The 18860-nt window shown below is 32.6% G+C and overlaps 1 protein-coding gene across 1 annotated transcript in view; it reads left to right on the top strand.

The window, feature by feature from the left end:
- LOC123559674 (uncharacterized) overlaps positions 1 to 18860 on the top strand; it is a 134682-nt gene that overhangs the window by 14429 nt on the left and 101393 nt on the right. Inside the window, exons 4-10 of the mRNA XM_053516809.1 lie at positions 807 to 1124; positions 1505 to 1807; positions 6182 to 6487; positions 7308 to 7610; positions 8717 to 8992; positions 10903 to 11052; positions 11359 to 11410. Coding sequence (XP_053372784.1) covers positions 807 to 1124; positions 1505 to 1807; positions 6182 to 6487; positions 7308 to 7610; positions 8717 to 8992; positions 10903 to 11052; positions 11359 to 11410 — 1708 coding nt within the window. The remainder of the gene's footprint in view (positions 1 to 806; positions 1125 to 1504; positions 1808 to 6181; positions 6488 to 7307; positions 7611 to 8716; positions 8993 to 10902; positions 11053 to 11358; positions 11411 to 18860) is intronic.

Raw genomic sequence — 18860 nt, 5'->3', positions numbered from 1 at the left:
TTATTGTAAGGTATGTTTTGATAAGTGTGGCGGTTATAACGCTTCATGCCTGTAATTATGATATCTATGAACCATTTGTAAGAAAATGAATTTGATTATTACATTACTCTTTATATTAAATAACGGGTACATAATTTGTGCTATATGACCGGTCTACATGCAACACGCGTTTACTGGCTCATAAGTCAAGCATTTGGAAATATACCTGTGAAAATGAATTTGTGCTATCATGTTATGATAACTTATCTAATGGCTAACGAGAATGAAAATCTGTAAAAATGAATTTGTGCTGTCATGTAATAAAAACTTAAAGAGTCACTATTTGATGTATAAAACGAAAATAGACACCCTATCTCAATCTTAAACATTTTTATGCGATATATGGGATCTATCTTTCATCTATTCAGACATTAGACTAGCTCCTAGACTATGGTATATCTTTTTACATTTCTAAGATTGAATGTAGTGAACTGGGCCAGTCTATATCCTATGTCAAATATCATAATTCTAACATCATTCCTCTGTGAAAATCTTTAAAATAGACTGGATTTTGTCTCTGGAATTGAATTCGATAAAAAGTGGAAACATGTGGAAATATAATTATTATCAGTCTAGCGGCTAGTCTATTCAGACATGTACATGCTATCCGTATTGGTAGATGCTAGCCAGAAAATAGATATGAAAATTAGCCATATTATTATGGTTGTGGTTTCCACTTCTAGTGAAAAAAAAGCAAACAAGGAAGTCAGACATTAATAAATTGTAAATGTTTATTATTATTATTATTTTTATTTTATTTCCCTCAGATATATCAAGTAATCGATGTGGATTTGTCTACCTAAGAACAACAAAGGTGATAGAAGGAAAGAAGGTAGAACTAGAATATTATCCATCTAAATATATTGTGCATAATCAAGAGCACTTTGTACGAATGTGGAAGCGTTCTACACAGTATCAAACTATTACAATACGCTTGACGAAAGATGTTTATGAGAAAGAAATGGAATCGAATGATAAATATTTGTTGACTATAACCATGTTCAATGAACGAATGAATGGCCGATATGGAGTTTACTGTGGCGGAACAGCGAGCTATTCAAATATGGTCCAAGTTATATTACCAGGTAGATGTATTTACAATTATGATTCTGAAGACGATTCAGCTATTATCATGATTATCAATATAAAAGTTTAATCTCAGGAAAATGGGTCTGTAATGACAATCGGCTATTTCCGATAATATATTCCTCGTATTAAATTTCGGCATTCTTCGGTAATAACTTCATAAACAATTGAAGAATACCGACATTTTATATCCAGAATATATAATCACACGGAAATAGCATATTTTTATTACGGGTTAGCTACCTAAGATTCGTTGCCTTTTTAATGATATTTGCTTATATTATGCAATGTCAAAATTATTCATTTGGTCTTTTTCAAATACTTTTACAAATTATAACATTTAGGTGCGACCCGATTTTAATTTGAACATCTCTTGTAGTTGCACCAAGCGCACCAGCATTTGAAGGTTTAAAGGACATAGACAACTGTAAGGGGTGTATTGTTGGTGAGGATGGTGATCAGTTTAGCGTTCTCTGCAAGACAAGTGGTGGTACAGAACCCGTTATTGTTACAATGTCAGTAGGGATTGAATCGCTAAGCCCACAACGATATAATAAAACAGAGGGTTACATGGTATTTTTTACACTTCGGAAAAATCATCATATGGCGATGATGACATGCACAGTTATGAACGATGCCTTAGCCTTACCTTTAATCATCACTGCACGTGTGTATGTTATCAGTAAGTGAAACGTTCGTGTTTATTTCATTCTCAAAACTCAAAATAAAATTTCAAATATAGACGTTTTACTGTGATTAATGTATCAATTGCACTTGTGTATTAAGTACTTACGGTGGAATGCGCCCCAAATTTTTTTGACGAATTTCGTCCTGAAATTTACACTGTACAAAATTCAGGATATATGCGATTGAGCTCTGGTTTTACTTTGTCACCATATTTTTCGTGTCTTTTGCTATTGTGTCACAAACATGGCCCCTGACGTCACGTGTTTTCGGCGTTTTTCCTTTCCTGTGCTCTGAATGTCATATTAATGAAAAATACAAAATAATGTTCATTTTGCACGCAAAAAATACTACTCAATGGTATAAAATTCAGTGAAATGAAATTGACGCTTGGGACGTTAGTGAAGATTTTGTGACTTCAGAACGGAAAAAATCACATCAAGTTTTGCTAAAAAAAATTCCTTAAAATCCAGTTTATTAAAAAACCGGCTCGATAAAAAACGTATAATTTAAGTATGTTCTTAAAATGAAATGTATTTATTATAAGAAATTTTCGCGATATATTCGATCTCAACTTCAGATGCCATGGACTAGTAAAAGGAAACACCATTGACTAATGCATATCTTGTACAATTGTCTGTAAGTATTTGACCTGGCACTCATTAATCTTCGCTAATATTTTCGGACGTTTTCGTTACTTTACGCAATACTGTATGCTGAAAAGACCTATGATTACACAAATAGCCTTTATAGTTAACCGTCTGACTTCAACGCACGTTACCACGGGTAAAAAGTACCGCAGACCATTTTTTTTAAAATTCAGTATAATGTAGAGTTACCGTATTTGCTTTTATTCTTACAATATCTTTTGCAACGATTTTCACGTTTTAACTGTTTTTTTTTTCTTGTAGTATCTATTTTCGGGAGTAATTTGTGTTCAAGATACCTTTAAAGATTTTTATTCGACATTTGCTACAAAATATCTTGAATCCAAGCATATTTCTTTCAATAAATGAACCATATAACATAAATAGATAAGTGTATTAATTTATCGTCCTGTAAAATTTGGAGATAAAATTTGAAAAAAATAAAAGATGTTAGACTGATGACTACAACCCACAACCCCGAGATTGATGGCTAATCGCTTTGTCACTGCAGCTACTTGCACATGCGATATTTTTTAAATCATAAAGAATGCTTACGCAGTAGTTATTTCTCTATTGAGGGCAAGGCCAATACTTATGGACAATATATCCACTTTTTATTATCCATTTGTTATTCCTATTGATGGTTTCAAAATGCAGATTCAAAGCTTGAACAATAGATGTCTTTTCTGTTACTTACCTTCTCAGTCTAATGCAAAATGTTAACTTAGCTTTGTAAAAAAGCTAGTATGCGGTCAGTTGATGATTTAATTTCTCGAAAATAGGTACTTAAACATGTTTTAAACATTCAGAAATTTCGTTCAAGTGTAATTTTATGATATGAGGGTTTGCCTGATTTTACCAGAAATAGAAATATTTATCGACGCATGTCGGACTTTTGCTCCATTTCACATGTATAATCAGTACAAAAACTGTATACCAGATCCTATATCTGATATGAAATTAATATTTTTTACAAGGATTAATTTATTGTGAACCATGAAACAAATTCTACCAATTTAGACATCAATCTCCACATCTCATTCGTGCGAGAATACGAGTTGAGAGAAAAGTCTGTTCTATACGCATAATACTGAGCAACTGGTATGATCATTTTTTATATGCTTGGTAAACGACTAGCGATCAAAATTCCGACCTTCCGCACGAGAGAGACAAAGAGGCAAAGACAGTGAGGTCATAGTAAGGCAGAGAAGCTAGTCCAGCGAACAGACTCTATTTTTTTTTAGAAAAAAAAAACAACAACAAGATCTTCAGATGACGATAAAGTATTATGACGATAAAAAGTATTGCTGCAGCTGGTCAGACGCAGAGAATTTATTTTTGAGACAGTGTCTTCTTATTAGAATCAAGCACAACTGCTGGTCTTATGCAAATAATTCATTTCATGGCGGGAATCTTCTGATCAAGTGCAGTTACAAGCTCTTAATAATGAATACTAGAAAATATTTCATAAAACCCTCACCAGTTGCAGCTTTCAGATTTAAGAAGAACAGAAAAAGTAAAAGCCATATCTGTTTATTCGGATGCCCCGGATATAGATGCAGAAACTGGAGTTTCGTATTCACAATCTGAATACTTGAATTTAAATAATTATAAGTCATATCAAGGAATCAACACACATAATACATGTTGATTACCCAATGATAAAAAGTCGTTTTCGATAATATCCTTACATGCGAGATGTCGTTTACGTAATTTACACCCTTTATCAAATATCTCATTAAGATATTTCATATCTACAATTCTTCTTTTCGGAACAGGTTCGTAACCACCTGTCTGTTATTACATATTTTAAAAAATCGACCTTTTCTTTAACACTTTCTTGGCAAATCTCACCATATGTCTCTCAATACTTTTATGTCGATTCCTTTCATCAATTCATTCCGAATTTACCGTCAATACATGCAGCTTCGCATACGTTTTAGATTATTTTTTTTAAAAAGACGATTAAACGTATCATTTCTTAATGAGGTAGGGGTAAAATATCGTCAAATATTGAAAAATAAAAGTCTGTGACCCCTATATAATCATGTGTCTACTAGACGTACACACACTGCGAACAACATACAAAAAATTCACGGTTTTTTATCGAGCCGATTTTTTATAAAATGGATTTTAAGGCAAAATCTGCAACAAAACTTGATGTGAGTTTTTCCGTTCTGATGTCACAATATCGTCTCTGACGTCCTATGCGTAAATCTGAATTCGCTGAATTTTATACCATTGAGTAGTATTTTCTGAATGCAAAGTGTTAATTATTTTGTATTTTTCAAGTGTATTACATTCAGAGCGCAGGAAAGGAAAAATGCCGAAAGCACCCGGAACTGGGCGTTGCACGAAGAGTGACGCCAGGGGCCATGTTTATGACACAATAGCAAAAAACACGAACAATATGGCGAAAAAGTAAAACCGGAGCTCAATCGCATATTTCTTGAATTTTGTACAGTATAAATTTCAGGACGAAATTCGTCAAAAATTTTGGGGCGCATTCCACCTTAAGCTTTAAACACATTTTTCATTTTGTTATATTACTTAACGTCGATCAGGGTATTATCGGACATGGGGCTATTATCGGACAAGTTAATAAGCTATTCGTGGCAGTTGTGATGTTTTAATTGTACACTTAACCGGTCATGTGGTTTTTAAAAGCTTTTGTGTGTGTCTATTCACGAAGTTTATCAAAATCAGCATCAACAAATGTAATAAAAGTCACACAAGACAAATCGAATATACTTTAATAATCCACTTCCATTTGCAAACAATAAAGTTCCAATGAAATTTTTGTTCAATTTTTAAATTAAACCGAATGCGATTGTGTACTTGAAAAAAAAAACTCAAAATGTGTTCATATTTTGTTTTCAAAACCTATAAAACAGTACGAAATTATTCTCCGTTTTTTATGCATTGATTGATTATCGGGAGATGTTCAAAATGGGGGTATTATTGATTTTTGAACTAAGCGGCTCAATATCCGGTCCTCTACACCTAGACCACCATGTTACATGTATGGCACCCGTTATCGTTTTTGAATACTAAATATTTGGTGGTTGATATGTAGGGTAACAGATGCTAAATTTCTGACAATTTCATTTGAGTAAATTGACTTAAATTTCCCAGAGTTTTCAAAGGAAACGTTTTAGAAACATTTTTGCGATGGTAATTGGATACGTTGTTTAACAGCTCTCAGTATTGATATGCTGATCTTTATTTGTCGTGCGGAAATGTAGAACATTTGAAATTGCTTTGTCTAAAAAAGTGCCAGCTAAAAATGTGTAGATAAAGTTGGTGACATTTGACCCGGAGTATTTGTACCGGGCATGACTGGAGTTTCAAATTAGTTCTGGCTTGTCAGAAGCAGTCATAATATAATATGGACCAAGATATGTTTTATAGATGGCAAGTATATTTGGGACTTTAAACTGAAAATGGACTTAAGAACTTATCGTTTTAAGATATTTGTCTAATATTACCCCGATCGACGTAACCTGCACTGCGCATTAGATACAGAAGAAAGCAACAAATCACATTTCGAATTTCAGCAAACTTATAATTACTTTTCAAGGCAGTCATATTGTTATTTTTACCTTAATTAATAAGGTTACTGAGTTATAAGTAACTTTATATTTAGCTGCTTCACATTTTTTCAGATAAAGTGACCATACACATATCGTTTATTTGAATATTTATTTCTCACGCTGTCCTTCCAGAATCACCAACATTAAAGATTTTTACGGTACCACAGATTCTCAAGGAAGGACATGTCGGCATTATTTCTTGCATACTGGATGAAGGAAGACCTGCTCCTGATGTCATTTTAAACATTTCCGGTATGGAAGTGTCGTCTGCAGTCCAAACAGATAGTTTCAATGCTGCAACCTATTTATACACGAGTGCTGTTTACCTGACAACATTCGAACGAATCTGGAACAATGAAAACGTCACATGTTGCCGTTATAATGAATGGTACAAAGTCACAAATGAGTGTTCCCCAACGAAACGGTTAAATGTCAAGTGTAAGCATCAATAGAATAATTCCGATTTATTTTTGCCTTTTATGTGTTTCTGTGAAATTTTATAGCTTTAATAGGCTGTGCTTTATTTTTTATTAATTTGTTTATAGTTTCCTATTTTGGAATTTTATTTCTTTGTGGTAAATGTGTCTATACCATACGTCTTGCATATAAGCACCCAAACTAAAATACCAATATTGTACTACATAGAATATTTAAGAAGTAGTCTCAAAAAGTGATTTATCATTGATACGATTGTTGTTTGGAGGTTAGATGCGAAGGAATTATATTATGAGGGTGCACCTCGAGTGATGAAATAATACGCACCTAAACATCAAATAATGATTTTATTCAAGAGCAAACTACTATTAAATATATATTATTTCGATTCAAACGCATAAAGGGTTATTATGTACATTCTTGATGACTTCAACAAGATATTTGTCTGTTTCGTATGGATTTATTTTCCAGCGCGCCGCTATGACTATTGGCGCTATTTGTGACAACAGTGAATTGTTGCAATATAAAACACAATGTTCAGTCTACTTTGTTTACTAGAAAAATTAAACGGGTCTTGTTAAAAATATTCATATTCGTTAATCAATGAGTGTTAATGTATTTATAATTTTGTGAACATTCATCCTACCATGACTGTTTTTGCAAGCGATGTGGAAAACGAGCAAGTATCATGAAAGAATTTAAAAGGGATGTTATACTACTTTCAAAATGGTCAATTTATATTAAAAATCAATTGCAGATCCAAAAATAGGTCGTATAACTTGAAATATTGGAATTCAGTCAGATAAATTTCTTTTTTCTTCAGTTCCACCTGCAGACATTAAATTGGCGGTCAAGGTTGAGCAAAAACCTCCACATCAAATTTACGCTGTTTGTACCATCTACAATTCAAACCCAGCATGTGCAGCAAACATTAGTGCTCCAAACGGAATCATTGTTTCAGAACGTTATACCAGAAACGTGAGCCAACCTCATGGCGCCTGGAATTCGGAATATGCAGTAAATTTGGATATAAATAAAGACGACAATGGTGAAGAGATAGAATGCACAGCTGATTGTCAACATTTTGATGTCGATTTGAAGGTCGCACGCTCGATCATTCTGCCTTGTGAGTGGAATGTTTGTTTAATTTTTGTACGCCCGAGAACTATAGGTTTTGTTATGAATATGCCATTGACTTATGAAATATCTATGAAGCCTTTTGCAGATACCAAAAAAAAAAAAAAATTAAATACCTAGAATATGCATGGTTACTGTGACAATTGTTTATATTTAACTATGGCGTTTATATTATTATGTACAAATCTGTAAAATAGTAGAGGTTCATCAGTAACCTAACAGTTGAGTCTCTCCTAATTTTTGGTCCAACTCTTTTTTTTTCAAAGCAAAAGAAACAGTTAGTAATTGGGAAAACGGAGATTTTTGGGCCAGATCCCTGTTTTAGGAATAATAGTATTTTGGGGGTTATCCGAAACTTTTCCGGGAAAAATTGTTCATGTTTGCCAGGTCGCAGTCCTGCGCCCAACCCCACCTGCACCTATCACCCCGTCCTTACTTCCACCTACAACCTTTGAGCGCTCCTTGTTTTGAAAAGTATTATCTTGAGAATGTGTCCAAGAGACGATGTCTGCAGTAGAATATTTTGCCCTTAGTAAATAAGGAGGTTGTGATTTCGTCCTTAAATGCTATTTACAGCAACTGAAATTACAATAAAATCTATAAGATGGTCCTTTGGAAGCATAGAAAGCAACAAAGTAAAATAATTGCAAACTCGAGTTGATCGAGTTGATCGAGTCTTTTCATGAAAGGAAATGAAATGTGCAACATCCTCACGCTCCCGTAGCACCGATTTTGACAGATTAAAAATGAATATACTTAACGATCATTAAGGACCGGAAAATATTATAACAATATTCAAACAATTTACTTACTCTATCATTCGCTAAATAGCTATATAGACATGCAATGAACCTTCATTTAAACTGATACTACAAGACCAAAGTACAGGTGAAACGCGTATTAGCGTATTACTTCGAGATAACCGAATTTCGTCTTAAACAGTGATATTTTGCGTATGCGTTTTCATACGGGACTTAAAAATGTCTTCTAGAAAGCCGGAATTTTGACATAAGCGAGTTCGAGATATCGCGTTTCAACTGTAAATACATCGCACATATTATTATTAACTTAGTCATTTCTGTTCGTTAATTGCAGATGCACCTATCATCGAATTCAACATATCTGGTTCAGAACTTACAATTTTACAAGGGGAACAGGCACACATAAAATGCTCAGCACAAAGCATTCCTGCCTCCTACATTTCATGGGTGGAGCAGTCTGATGTTGGAAATATAACTTTGAAACTGTGTCAGTTGAAAACAGAATGCGTCATTGCTATTGAAGCAAACCTTACGCAACAACGACAATTTATTTGCCAAACTCATTATTTACAAACAAGTGACCAAAAGAGACTGACTGTAAACATTCTTGGTAACTTCTTTTTTATGACTCTCCAATATATCTTGATCTGCATTTAAATGAATATCTTTTTATGTCCATTCAAAACAACCCTTTAACATAAATTGAAATATGAAATATAAGAATCTTTCCAAAATGAGAAATACGACCCGAGTCTTGTTAAATTGAAATAGACTGGCCTAGTCTAGTTATTTAAAAATGACTAAAATAGTATCATTATATTAAAAAATTACTATTCTAGTCCTTTTATGTGAATTTTGACTATACTAGTCTCATTAGATTAAAAAGTATTAACCTAGTCTTGTTGAATTAAAGAAATGATTAGCCTAGCCTTGTTAAATCAAAACATGACTGTCCTAACTTTGATATTAATTAATTAAAAGATGACCTTCGTAACCTTGTGAAACTAAACAAATGATTATCATTGTCCTTTTCTATTTCCTTGTTTATCTATATACAAAGTATTTAATAAATTCATTGATTTCACTTACAAATTCCTTTTTCAAACATGTTTTACAAGCTCAAGCTAACTACTGTCTCATTTCGTAAGTAAAACTTATCCTACTTTTAAAAATTGTTGTTTCATTAATTAAAGCGGCATGCCTCCAGATCGTTCGACAACAACAAAAATATTTTTTCGATATCCCGAAATAAATGCTATATTTCTCAAGAAGGTTGTAAAACTTAATTACTGACAAACTTTATGTTACGAAAACACATGAGAATTTGCTGTTTTTACTACTTTTTACGATGAAAATCGAAAAGCGTTTGTCACGTTTTTACTCCTGGTAAACTATCTCGATTATAAACATCTGTATTTTGAAGTCATTATTCACTATTTCAGCAATAGCGTTATTGGTTACGACGACGGGAAAATGTCTTTATTGCCGCGGCCGTCCGGGGTTCGATTCCCGACGCGGTCATCTTTTTTTCTTGATTTGGAATTTTCAAAGTATTTAGAAACAAAAATTCATATTCTAATGTTTATAATATGACCAAGCTTCAATTTGAAAGAAAGATTATTGTTTAGCCAAATCTGGAGGTCAGTGCCTTTAAGTCACAAACAGAAACGCGAAAATGTGTATGGCTAAGGTGTTATATGTATATCCATGAAGCGTATCAATGACATATTACGCATTGCAATGATAATGAATAAAAAAATGATCTTTTCTCTTTTTTAAATCGTTCTGTTGACAGTTAGAGGCTATGTTAGATAAAATGGCCAGCGATGGTGGACAGCTAGTTATATATCTGATCCCAGAATTGGCTTTTCCGTCAATCGCACTTTAGACAGAAATGAAATCCATTTTTGAATTTATTTCATTAAAAAAGATCGTAAATGCGTGAGAGAAAATATCTACTGAAATATTAACACTTACATTTATGCATAACCCCAAGATTACATTTCCAAGGTAAAATACTGGGTACCTTTCATCCATATCACATGCCTTTTAACTTGGGTATTATCACTTGTATCTTCTGGATAATCTACAGGCGATTCCGGGGCTTTCGTGGCGAAGTATTAAAATCACTGACTTTGAATCACTTGCCCCTAATCGATGTGGGATCAAGCCTCACTCGGGGCGTTGAATTCTTCATGCGGAAGCCGTCCGGCTGGCCTACGGTTCTACCCAGGAGTCCGCCCTTGATGAAAAAATACTCGAAGGGGCACCTTAGGTCTTTCTCCAACATCAAAGCTGGGAAGTCGTCATATGACCTAAATTGTGTCGGTGCGACGTTAAACCCAACAAAAACAACAACAACAACAACAAACAATTCCGGTCGAATGTTGCTTTCTTTTTCTACTACAACATGAGTCATTTTCTTTCTATGAATTCTAAAATAATGTGGTATTCTTTTTATACTCTTTTAGACAAGTTAATCCAGTAGATGACTTTAACACATTGTGTTTTCTAATTTAGAGAAAGATGAGAAACGTTACAAAGACATGGACATTTCTGCTTCTGGTGACAACTTGTTTATTTGGATTATTCTTGGCATTTGTTTAGCTGTCCTCTTTGTTGTAGTCATCGTATGCTTTATTGCAAGAAAAAAAAGGAGGAACACTAAAGGTAATTTTTGTTTTGTGTTTTACAATACTATATATATGATGAGCGTATTTCTGAAAATGGTGTTTTTGCCAGAATTATACTTAAACTGGGCGATTTCCTTGTAATTACGTATTATTGTAAGGAAATTCGGCATTCTTTGGTTACATAGTTCAATGCACACATAACTATCAATAAAACCCGGAGAATGCCGAATACGCATTCGGAGAAAACGTAATTTGCCGAATTTCGTTACGGGTCCACTACCTTAAGAATGTGTTGTATCACTGTTGACAAATGGTCTACGTTTACATTACTACATTATTTCAGCCAAACTGGAAGTAAATCAAGTGAGATTCAGTGCAAACCCAGATGAACTTAGGTATGTTAGTTGTTTCTTTTCTGTCTATTATCAGTTTGAATAACTTTGTGACAGACACATTTTGGGAAATTAATTTTAGAAATGTTGTCAGAAGGATGAAAGTGAAATGTGTGTACATGTAAAAAAAACAAAACCCTATCTAAAATTTCCCTTTTTCAGTCGGATTCAAACGCTCTGTAGATTTTACGGAAAAAACAGTGTTTTTTTTTGGTTTGTATCGCATTGAGGGGAACTGTGTAAAAAAAGAAATAAAACCACTGTTTACCCGGGTTACTGTATTTTTTTGTTTTAGCTGGTATGAAGTTTTTTTTCCTATTTTTTTTATTTCGCTGTAAGGAATGTAAAACCAATTGGCCCCACGAAAATTTTAAACCGAAATAAAAAAGATTGCAAATTAAAAACAAAAAATTTTTTTTTTTCTTGAGGGTACAGTCAAAAACAGATATTTGGAAAACAATATAATAAATAATAGTTTCAAAAAAGCATCACATGTGATACATTGTAATTGTAGCATATTTTTGTTTTTGCTTTTTTTTTTAGTAATTTAACTTTTTTTCAATTAAAAGCAGGAACGACGTAGAACGGGAAAGATCATTATGAAAATTCAAGCGGGAACGTGTAAATTTGGGAAAGATGTGTATAAAAAATTCACAGGGGAACGATGTGAAGGAAGATGGCGTATGAAAATTCAAGCAGGAACGTGTGAACGGGAAAGATCGTGCGTAGAAAAATTGAATGAACCAGGCATAAAAGGGGGCAGTGGGAAAAATTAATTCTAACTATCCCCAGACTTACTGAAAATTATCTAGTTAAAGAATAGGAGGTTATGGGAGGGGAAAAATGTCAAAAGTAATGATCCCACGTTTCCGTCCCCAAACAGATATTGAGGGTTTCGGGGAAATTTCCTCCGGGGAAAAATTGCCCTAACTGTGGAAATGGGTGTAAAATTTAAAAGGCGCAGAAATATTAATATGTAAGATATATTAACATGACAAAAAGGTTACCTTTTCCTAATCGAAAAAAAACGTCATTTTAAAGTATTTTGGGGGTCAAAATACCCAATATTACAAAACATTGTAAATACAAATTTGTGAATTTTTAATTTTCTAAATTTTATTATAATACCCCTATAATATAGAAAAAAAAATCATGTAATTTGTGTGGCTAACGTATTTTGAGGTACACTGGGAATTTCCTTTTTTTCGCCAGGCAATAGAGAAATTTGTAACTTTGAAGTTTTCACTTTTAAAAAATTTCGCAATTTTACATACCAAACAAAAAGTTTTAAACGTGAATTACTTGTAGAGAGAAAAGGGAATTTTTACAATTTTAAAATCGCTCCTTTTTAGGAGATGAAATGGAAAGACTTTGTTCAAAAAAAACCTAATGGTTATGTCTACTGAAAGTTTGTTTACGGTGAACATTTCCTTTTGTACCTATTGGGGGGTTAAAGGTTTGGGGTTTCTTGTATTTTTTGTTATGAAATGGAAAATGCTGTTACCAAACCATAACGTGTTTTATTTTCGGAACTTTAAAGCCCTTTAATGGAAAATTTTTTAAAAATAGTTTAAAATGCATAGATTATAATTTTTCTTAATGTGATCATAATTACTGTAGTAGTATGGTAAAGATATTGTTTGGTACTGCCAATAGTTTTGTTTGTATCAAATTTTTTCGAAAATTTAGTAAGGGGAAATGTCTTCAATATGCAGGGCCCGTTGGGGTAAAGGTCAGGCCTTTTTACACAAAAAAAGAAAAGGCAACTTTTTAAAGAGCAATAAAAAGCCATCATTTCAGTCTCTCGCGTTACTTCAGTTTTTTTAAAAAAAGAAAAATGTTAGCAATCTCAAAGAAAATTCTAGAAAGTTCATTAATGATTTTTTAAAAATTAAAAAGAGAACATTTCATGTGAGTCAAAAAAGAAAAGATAATCGTTGCAATTGGGAAAAAATACACCCCGGGTCCAAAAAGGTTAGTAAAGGATTAGTTGTAATCTTTTTCGTGCTAATCTCGCGGTTTTATACCAATTCATTTATAAACTGATTTTCACATGTAAGTAATTTTTCTTAAATTTTAACAGAAGTTACAAAAATTTATCATGCCTTTCTTTCATTGACTTTTTTTACAATTTTTTATGCGTTATACATTTTTATTTTCTGAACCCCTTTAAAACACAAGTACTTTTTAAGTCCCAAAAAACTCTATTTTAGTTAAGCGGATCAAAGTTCTAAAACCATGCTTTTTAAGTATAGAATCTACGAGACAAAATTTTTAGTATGAAAATGCCCATGGCACAATGTATGCTTAAAATAACAAAACAAAAAAGGTAGTCAGGAAAATGACAATAAGTCTTTTGCCTGAAATGTTAAACAGATCAGCGAATATTTTTTATCAAATTATTCAGTTGTTTTTTAATTTCAAGAAAATGTTTTAGTTAAATCTTATTAACTTTTAGGACGTGGTACTCGGAAAAATTTTTTTTTTGTTTCGCAAAGTCACTCCCTTGGCACTGACATGAAAAAGTCGACATTACCCCGTCACATTTAAGAAAATAAAATAATTTGACCTACAATTGTAGAAATTTTTACCCATACATTGCATTTAGGTATTTAAATCATAATGTAAGCCCAAAAATTTCTGTCTGTTTTCAGTGAGTTTTTTTAATAAACACCCCGAAAAATTTACTTTTTTTTAAAAGTCTTTTGGCCCAACGTAAAAAAATGTTGCTTTTAAAGTGGTTTAATGCACTTTAATCAAATCAATGTTTTATATTCTTAAACTTTAACCGGTAAATTTGACAAATGGAATATTTTTTTGTTTTTTGTTGTTTGGTTGAAAATCATACGCATGGACCTTTTGTTTTTCCCCTAATACAAAATTCAAATTTAAACTGATTTGCAGATAATTAAAAGGGGTACCAATTAAATACACACATTTTTTTGAATATAATTTATGTATTTACATTTGAATTCTGCACATTTGTAATTCTTTGCTTTTGTAATTAATGATTTAGAAAATGGACCAATGTTTCAAATTTTACTTGGTTTCTTACTCTTGATGCGTGGTATTGTTAAAATAATGTTAAAATTCTAATTTGTATTGCTCGTATTTCGAGCAAAATTACGAGTTTATGTTTAAGATTTGTACAATGCCCAAACGATAATGTGAGGTTTACAAACATAATTATAAATAGATTTAAATGAGGCATAAGGAACTGACTTGTCAAAATCTAAATACTTCTAGTCGTTATACCGATTACAAATTAGTTTTCAGTTAAAGTACACTTTATTTTCATTAGCTCTTTCTCCTTCTCCGTGTGGGTTCGAAACCCGGGTGCGACAGTTAATTTTCTTTTTGCGTTCACTTTCTCTATGACACAACGGCAGAGAAATATCTGAAGCCAATATGCCAGATGAAAAAAGTTAAGTATCACATCGAAGATGATATTAGTTAAATGCATGTACTAAACATATACAGTGGTAGTGAATAATGAACATATATTTTATAAAGACACATTTGCACATGCAAAAACATCAAAGAAAGAAACGAAAAATACCGGAGCATAATTGAATTCGGATAGAGAAAACAAAACAAAAATCACCCCAAACAAAATCCTCTTGAGGATTCAACTCATACGGAAACATTGATAACTGCATTTTACCCGTCTGAGCTTTTTTTTCTATGTACATATAGGATAAATGATATGAAAAAAATATTGTTATTAACTTTATCAAGTATTGTACAAGTTAGTACAAGCAATATGAATTGTTATTTTATCAATTAACATAAAGCGAACGCGTTTGCGCGGGAATCACGTTATCATTGGGGAATAGTACTGTCTATTTGTTTCCTTGTCATAACTGTTATAAAATAATTTACAATGTCTCTTTTGGGTTATTTATATGGGTTATTTGGTTCGAAACGCATCACAGCTATAACACGCTCGCATTTAATCCAGAAATGGCAAGAAATTAACATATGTCCCAAACGACTGAAACCTGAAAACACACGACAGAAAATCAAACCAATCAGCAACATTTACGAACAAATTATCTCACAGAAATGGCTCTGGTGCTGTCAATCAAATCTGTCTCATTTACATAGTATCAATGACGCATAATTTTAAGTGCGAAATCTCGTATAACTATTTCGTTTTATATATTGTTAGTTAGGAAGATTAAATTCATTTTTATTTTTCCAAATAGTTAAGTACATTTAATATGATATTGTCATCTGATTATTGTATGCCATGTATCATCATTTTGCTCTGAATGCCCGGATGCTCATAGTTTTAACAATTGACAAGCAAGCCATTTTGGTAATCGTTTTCGTATATGGAGTCCTATAAGATGATTTGCTGATGCAAAAATATAGCTGTATGATGACATATAAAATTCCTGAAACTGTTTCTGCTAATTACAGTGTCATGCATGTTGTAGGTGTGATCAAGTTTATGCATTTATGTTATCTTGAATATAATCCTAGATGTACATTTTGTTCTTGCTTTATAAATACAAACCCGATGTTGTTTTCTATTTTTAGAACTGATAAGACAGTGATCGGGTGGACAGAAGCTGACCGTCCATTTTCTTTTTTTGCAAACAGTGATGCTTTTCTAACAGTCTAAACTTTCTTAAAACACAAAGTTTTTGGTCAATGGAAAGGTCATAAAACAAGCAAATTATTAATTACTTTTAAAACAAGCAAATTATTAATTACTTTTAATTTTTATTTTTATTATTATTAAAATGGATTAACTATGAACGCTTAATTTACATTGTTTTTCTAAAAGTTTTGAACATCACTACGCCGCTTTTAAAATTATTATGTCATTTCAAATGGTTGTTCATTGAAAAAAGATACTTGAATACAAAAATATGAAAATTGTAAGTATTTCAAAACATTTTGAATTTTCAAGATCCATAAATGAGCAAAAATGTTATTAAAAAATAAAAATTCCGATCCCATACACAAACGATGTAAAAACACTTGTTTTGCCCACCGCCAGATAAACAGATGTTAATGCGTGACGTCACGGTGATCTCTCCTTTACCACTGAATGACGTGTTTTGCAAAAACTAACAATCCGTCTCTTCCAACTTTCCGTCTTGTTGTAAACTTGTATTTTAGTATTTATTTATGTTTAGAATTTATAAATTCCAGAACAGAAAAAAATGCTACATGTTAACTGTTACAAAATAGTTTCTTTCAGCAGTTTATGTGCATCTAAAATGTCATATTAAATTTCACTTGATTTTGATACTACAGAGTCCAATTGGATAACTCAATTGTTCTATTACTAAACAAAGGATACTGACGAATCTGAATGTGTTTGTAATATTGCTTCCATTTGTCTAGTATAAAAGGTGTGTGAATGTATAAAACAAGAGTTTGTAATTTTTAATGCCACAGCAATTGTCCTCTTGGGGATCTAAACAGCCGCACTTATATCGTTATTATCTGATTGAAAGCTGTTTGTAATTCACACAAACAAAAGGTGTCCTGAGGTACGAGAGGTAGATAGACATGTCATTTTTTAAAAGCATATCATAGGAAAAGAACAACTTACAACTCTTAAAACCTTAAAATTAGTATCAGACGACTTGGCCAACACTTTTAATGGCTATATACCAACATAAAATACTTGCCAATTTATTTATTTCATTTTATGTCATACAAAAGAAACACATTTGGTTGGTCCCCGCTATTTCTATAACAAGGTGTTCGAAGAAAGTATGTACTCCCCTAATGATAAAAAGAAACAAAGTATTAAGGTATTTTTTTAATACTTATGGATTCATTTATTAGCGAACAACCCAAATATGACTTCAATTTTTATCGGGTCGACTTTACATAAAGCTGATGATTACGGATTGATCAATTAAATCCGTAACGAGACATTTCTTGAATTTCGACTTTATTTTGCAAGATGCAAAATGTTGTATATTACAACAAAGGGCGCCAGAAATGGTAGTAGAGACTGTTTTCTTATTTTAATGATATCTTAATAATATCAATTTTATGACCGAAAATATTTAGTTAATTGGTGCTTTTTTCGCAGCAAAATGTTGCTTTTTGGCCGGGTTTTCGAAGAAAAAATCCGGCTTTTCGATTAGGTCTATCCGGGCGGATGTCTGTTGGATGGAATAATGAGTCTCATGTTAACCTTTCTGTTCATTCATTTTTCTAAACACCTACTTATCCAAACTTCAAGACACTTAGTCAGAATGATTCCCTATTACCCTAGTTGGTCCAAAATGAGAATGGGGTCACTAGGTCAAAGATCAAGGTCACAGGGATCTAAACATTGCAAATTGTTTCTGCTCAATATCTGAACAAGTATTTCACATAGAACCTTGAAACTTCATACGTATGTTGGTCTTGATGTGGACATGACCTCTATTGATTTCAAGGTCAAAGGTTAAGGTCACAGGGATATAAACCTTGAAAATAGTGTTTTCTTACTTTGATTTTATTACACCTATTTATTTCTTTAATTTCATTTTCTACCTGTCCATTTCTTTTTCCTTTTTTACTTCAATAGTCCTTATTAATTTGGGGATTATTTATTGTATCCCTTGATTAGAACTTTAACTTATTATCACCTAATTCGGAAAATCCGACCATGCTTTTTCGGGAGTTATCTGCCCTTGAATATGCAGATTTGAAGAAAATCCAGTTTTAAAAGCAGATATATGTAACTCATAAACAAGCACGGTGACCAATGATTGTTTTTGCATTTTTCTGTTTCTAACAAGAAACTGTGTTCATATGCAAATTTGAACAAATACTATAATTGGGAAGTTCTTTTTCCCATCTCTCATACAAGAAACTGCAGCCAGTGTCTTCATTACACTATGATATGTCAGCTACCATTCTCCTCGTAATCTAAGGATTTCTTTTTCTTTTATGTAGTTTCTCAACCTTTGGGTGCTTTCCAAATGACAACGCTATTTTTATCATAACAATAGGCTAGGCTATTTAGGGGGTAGTTTGTCGTCCACAGTTCTGCACCAACTGTTTACTTAAATATCTCCTCTGAATCTAAAGGTAAGAATTAAGCGAAATTTGTAATGTAGCGTCCTGACATGGATGCACGTTTATGAAGTTTGTTCAAACAGTTCCGCTTGACTACATGCTAAAGCCGATAGAGCTAAAATAAGAAAAAGCTTTTTAAAAGACTCTTCTTACGAACCGTTTGATTACTGTTCATCAAAATTTGCTTGTAACATCTTCATCACACACGTTCAAATAGTTTCTCCCGGTTGCATAGAGGAGTTTAAAATAGAATTCTAACACGACCAGCAAATAACCTACATACTTGTAGAGCAAAATCTATCTCGGCTTTGTCTGCAATAAACCACTCGCGTTGCAATGACGTCATCCGATCCAGGTGCGTAGCGCCGGTCGTTAAAAAGTAGTCCTAACACTGTTGATACTAGTATGTCGT

Source organism: Mercenaria mercenaria, chromosome 10 (assembly GCF_021730395.1).
Source record: "Mercenaria mercenaria strain notata chromosome 10, MADL_Memer_1, whole genome shotgun sequence".
NCBI classification, from domain to species: Eukaryota; Metazoa; Mollusca; class Bivalvia; order Venerida; family Veneridae; genus Mercenaria; species Mercenaria mercenaria.
This window is presented reverse-complemented; position numbering and strand designations above follow the sequence as displayed.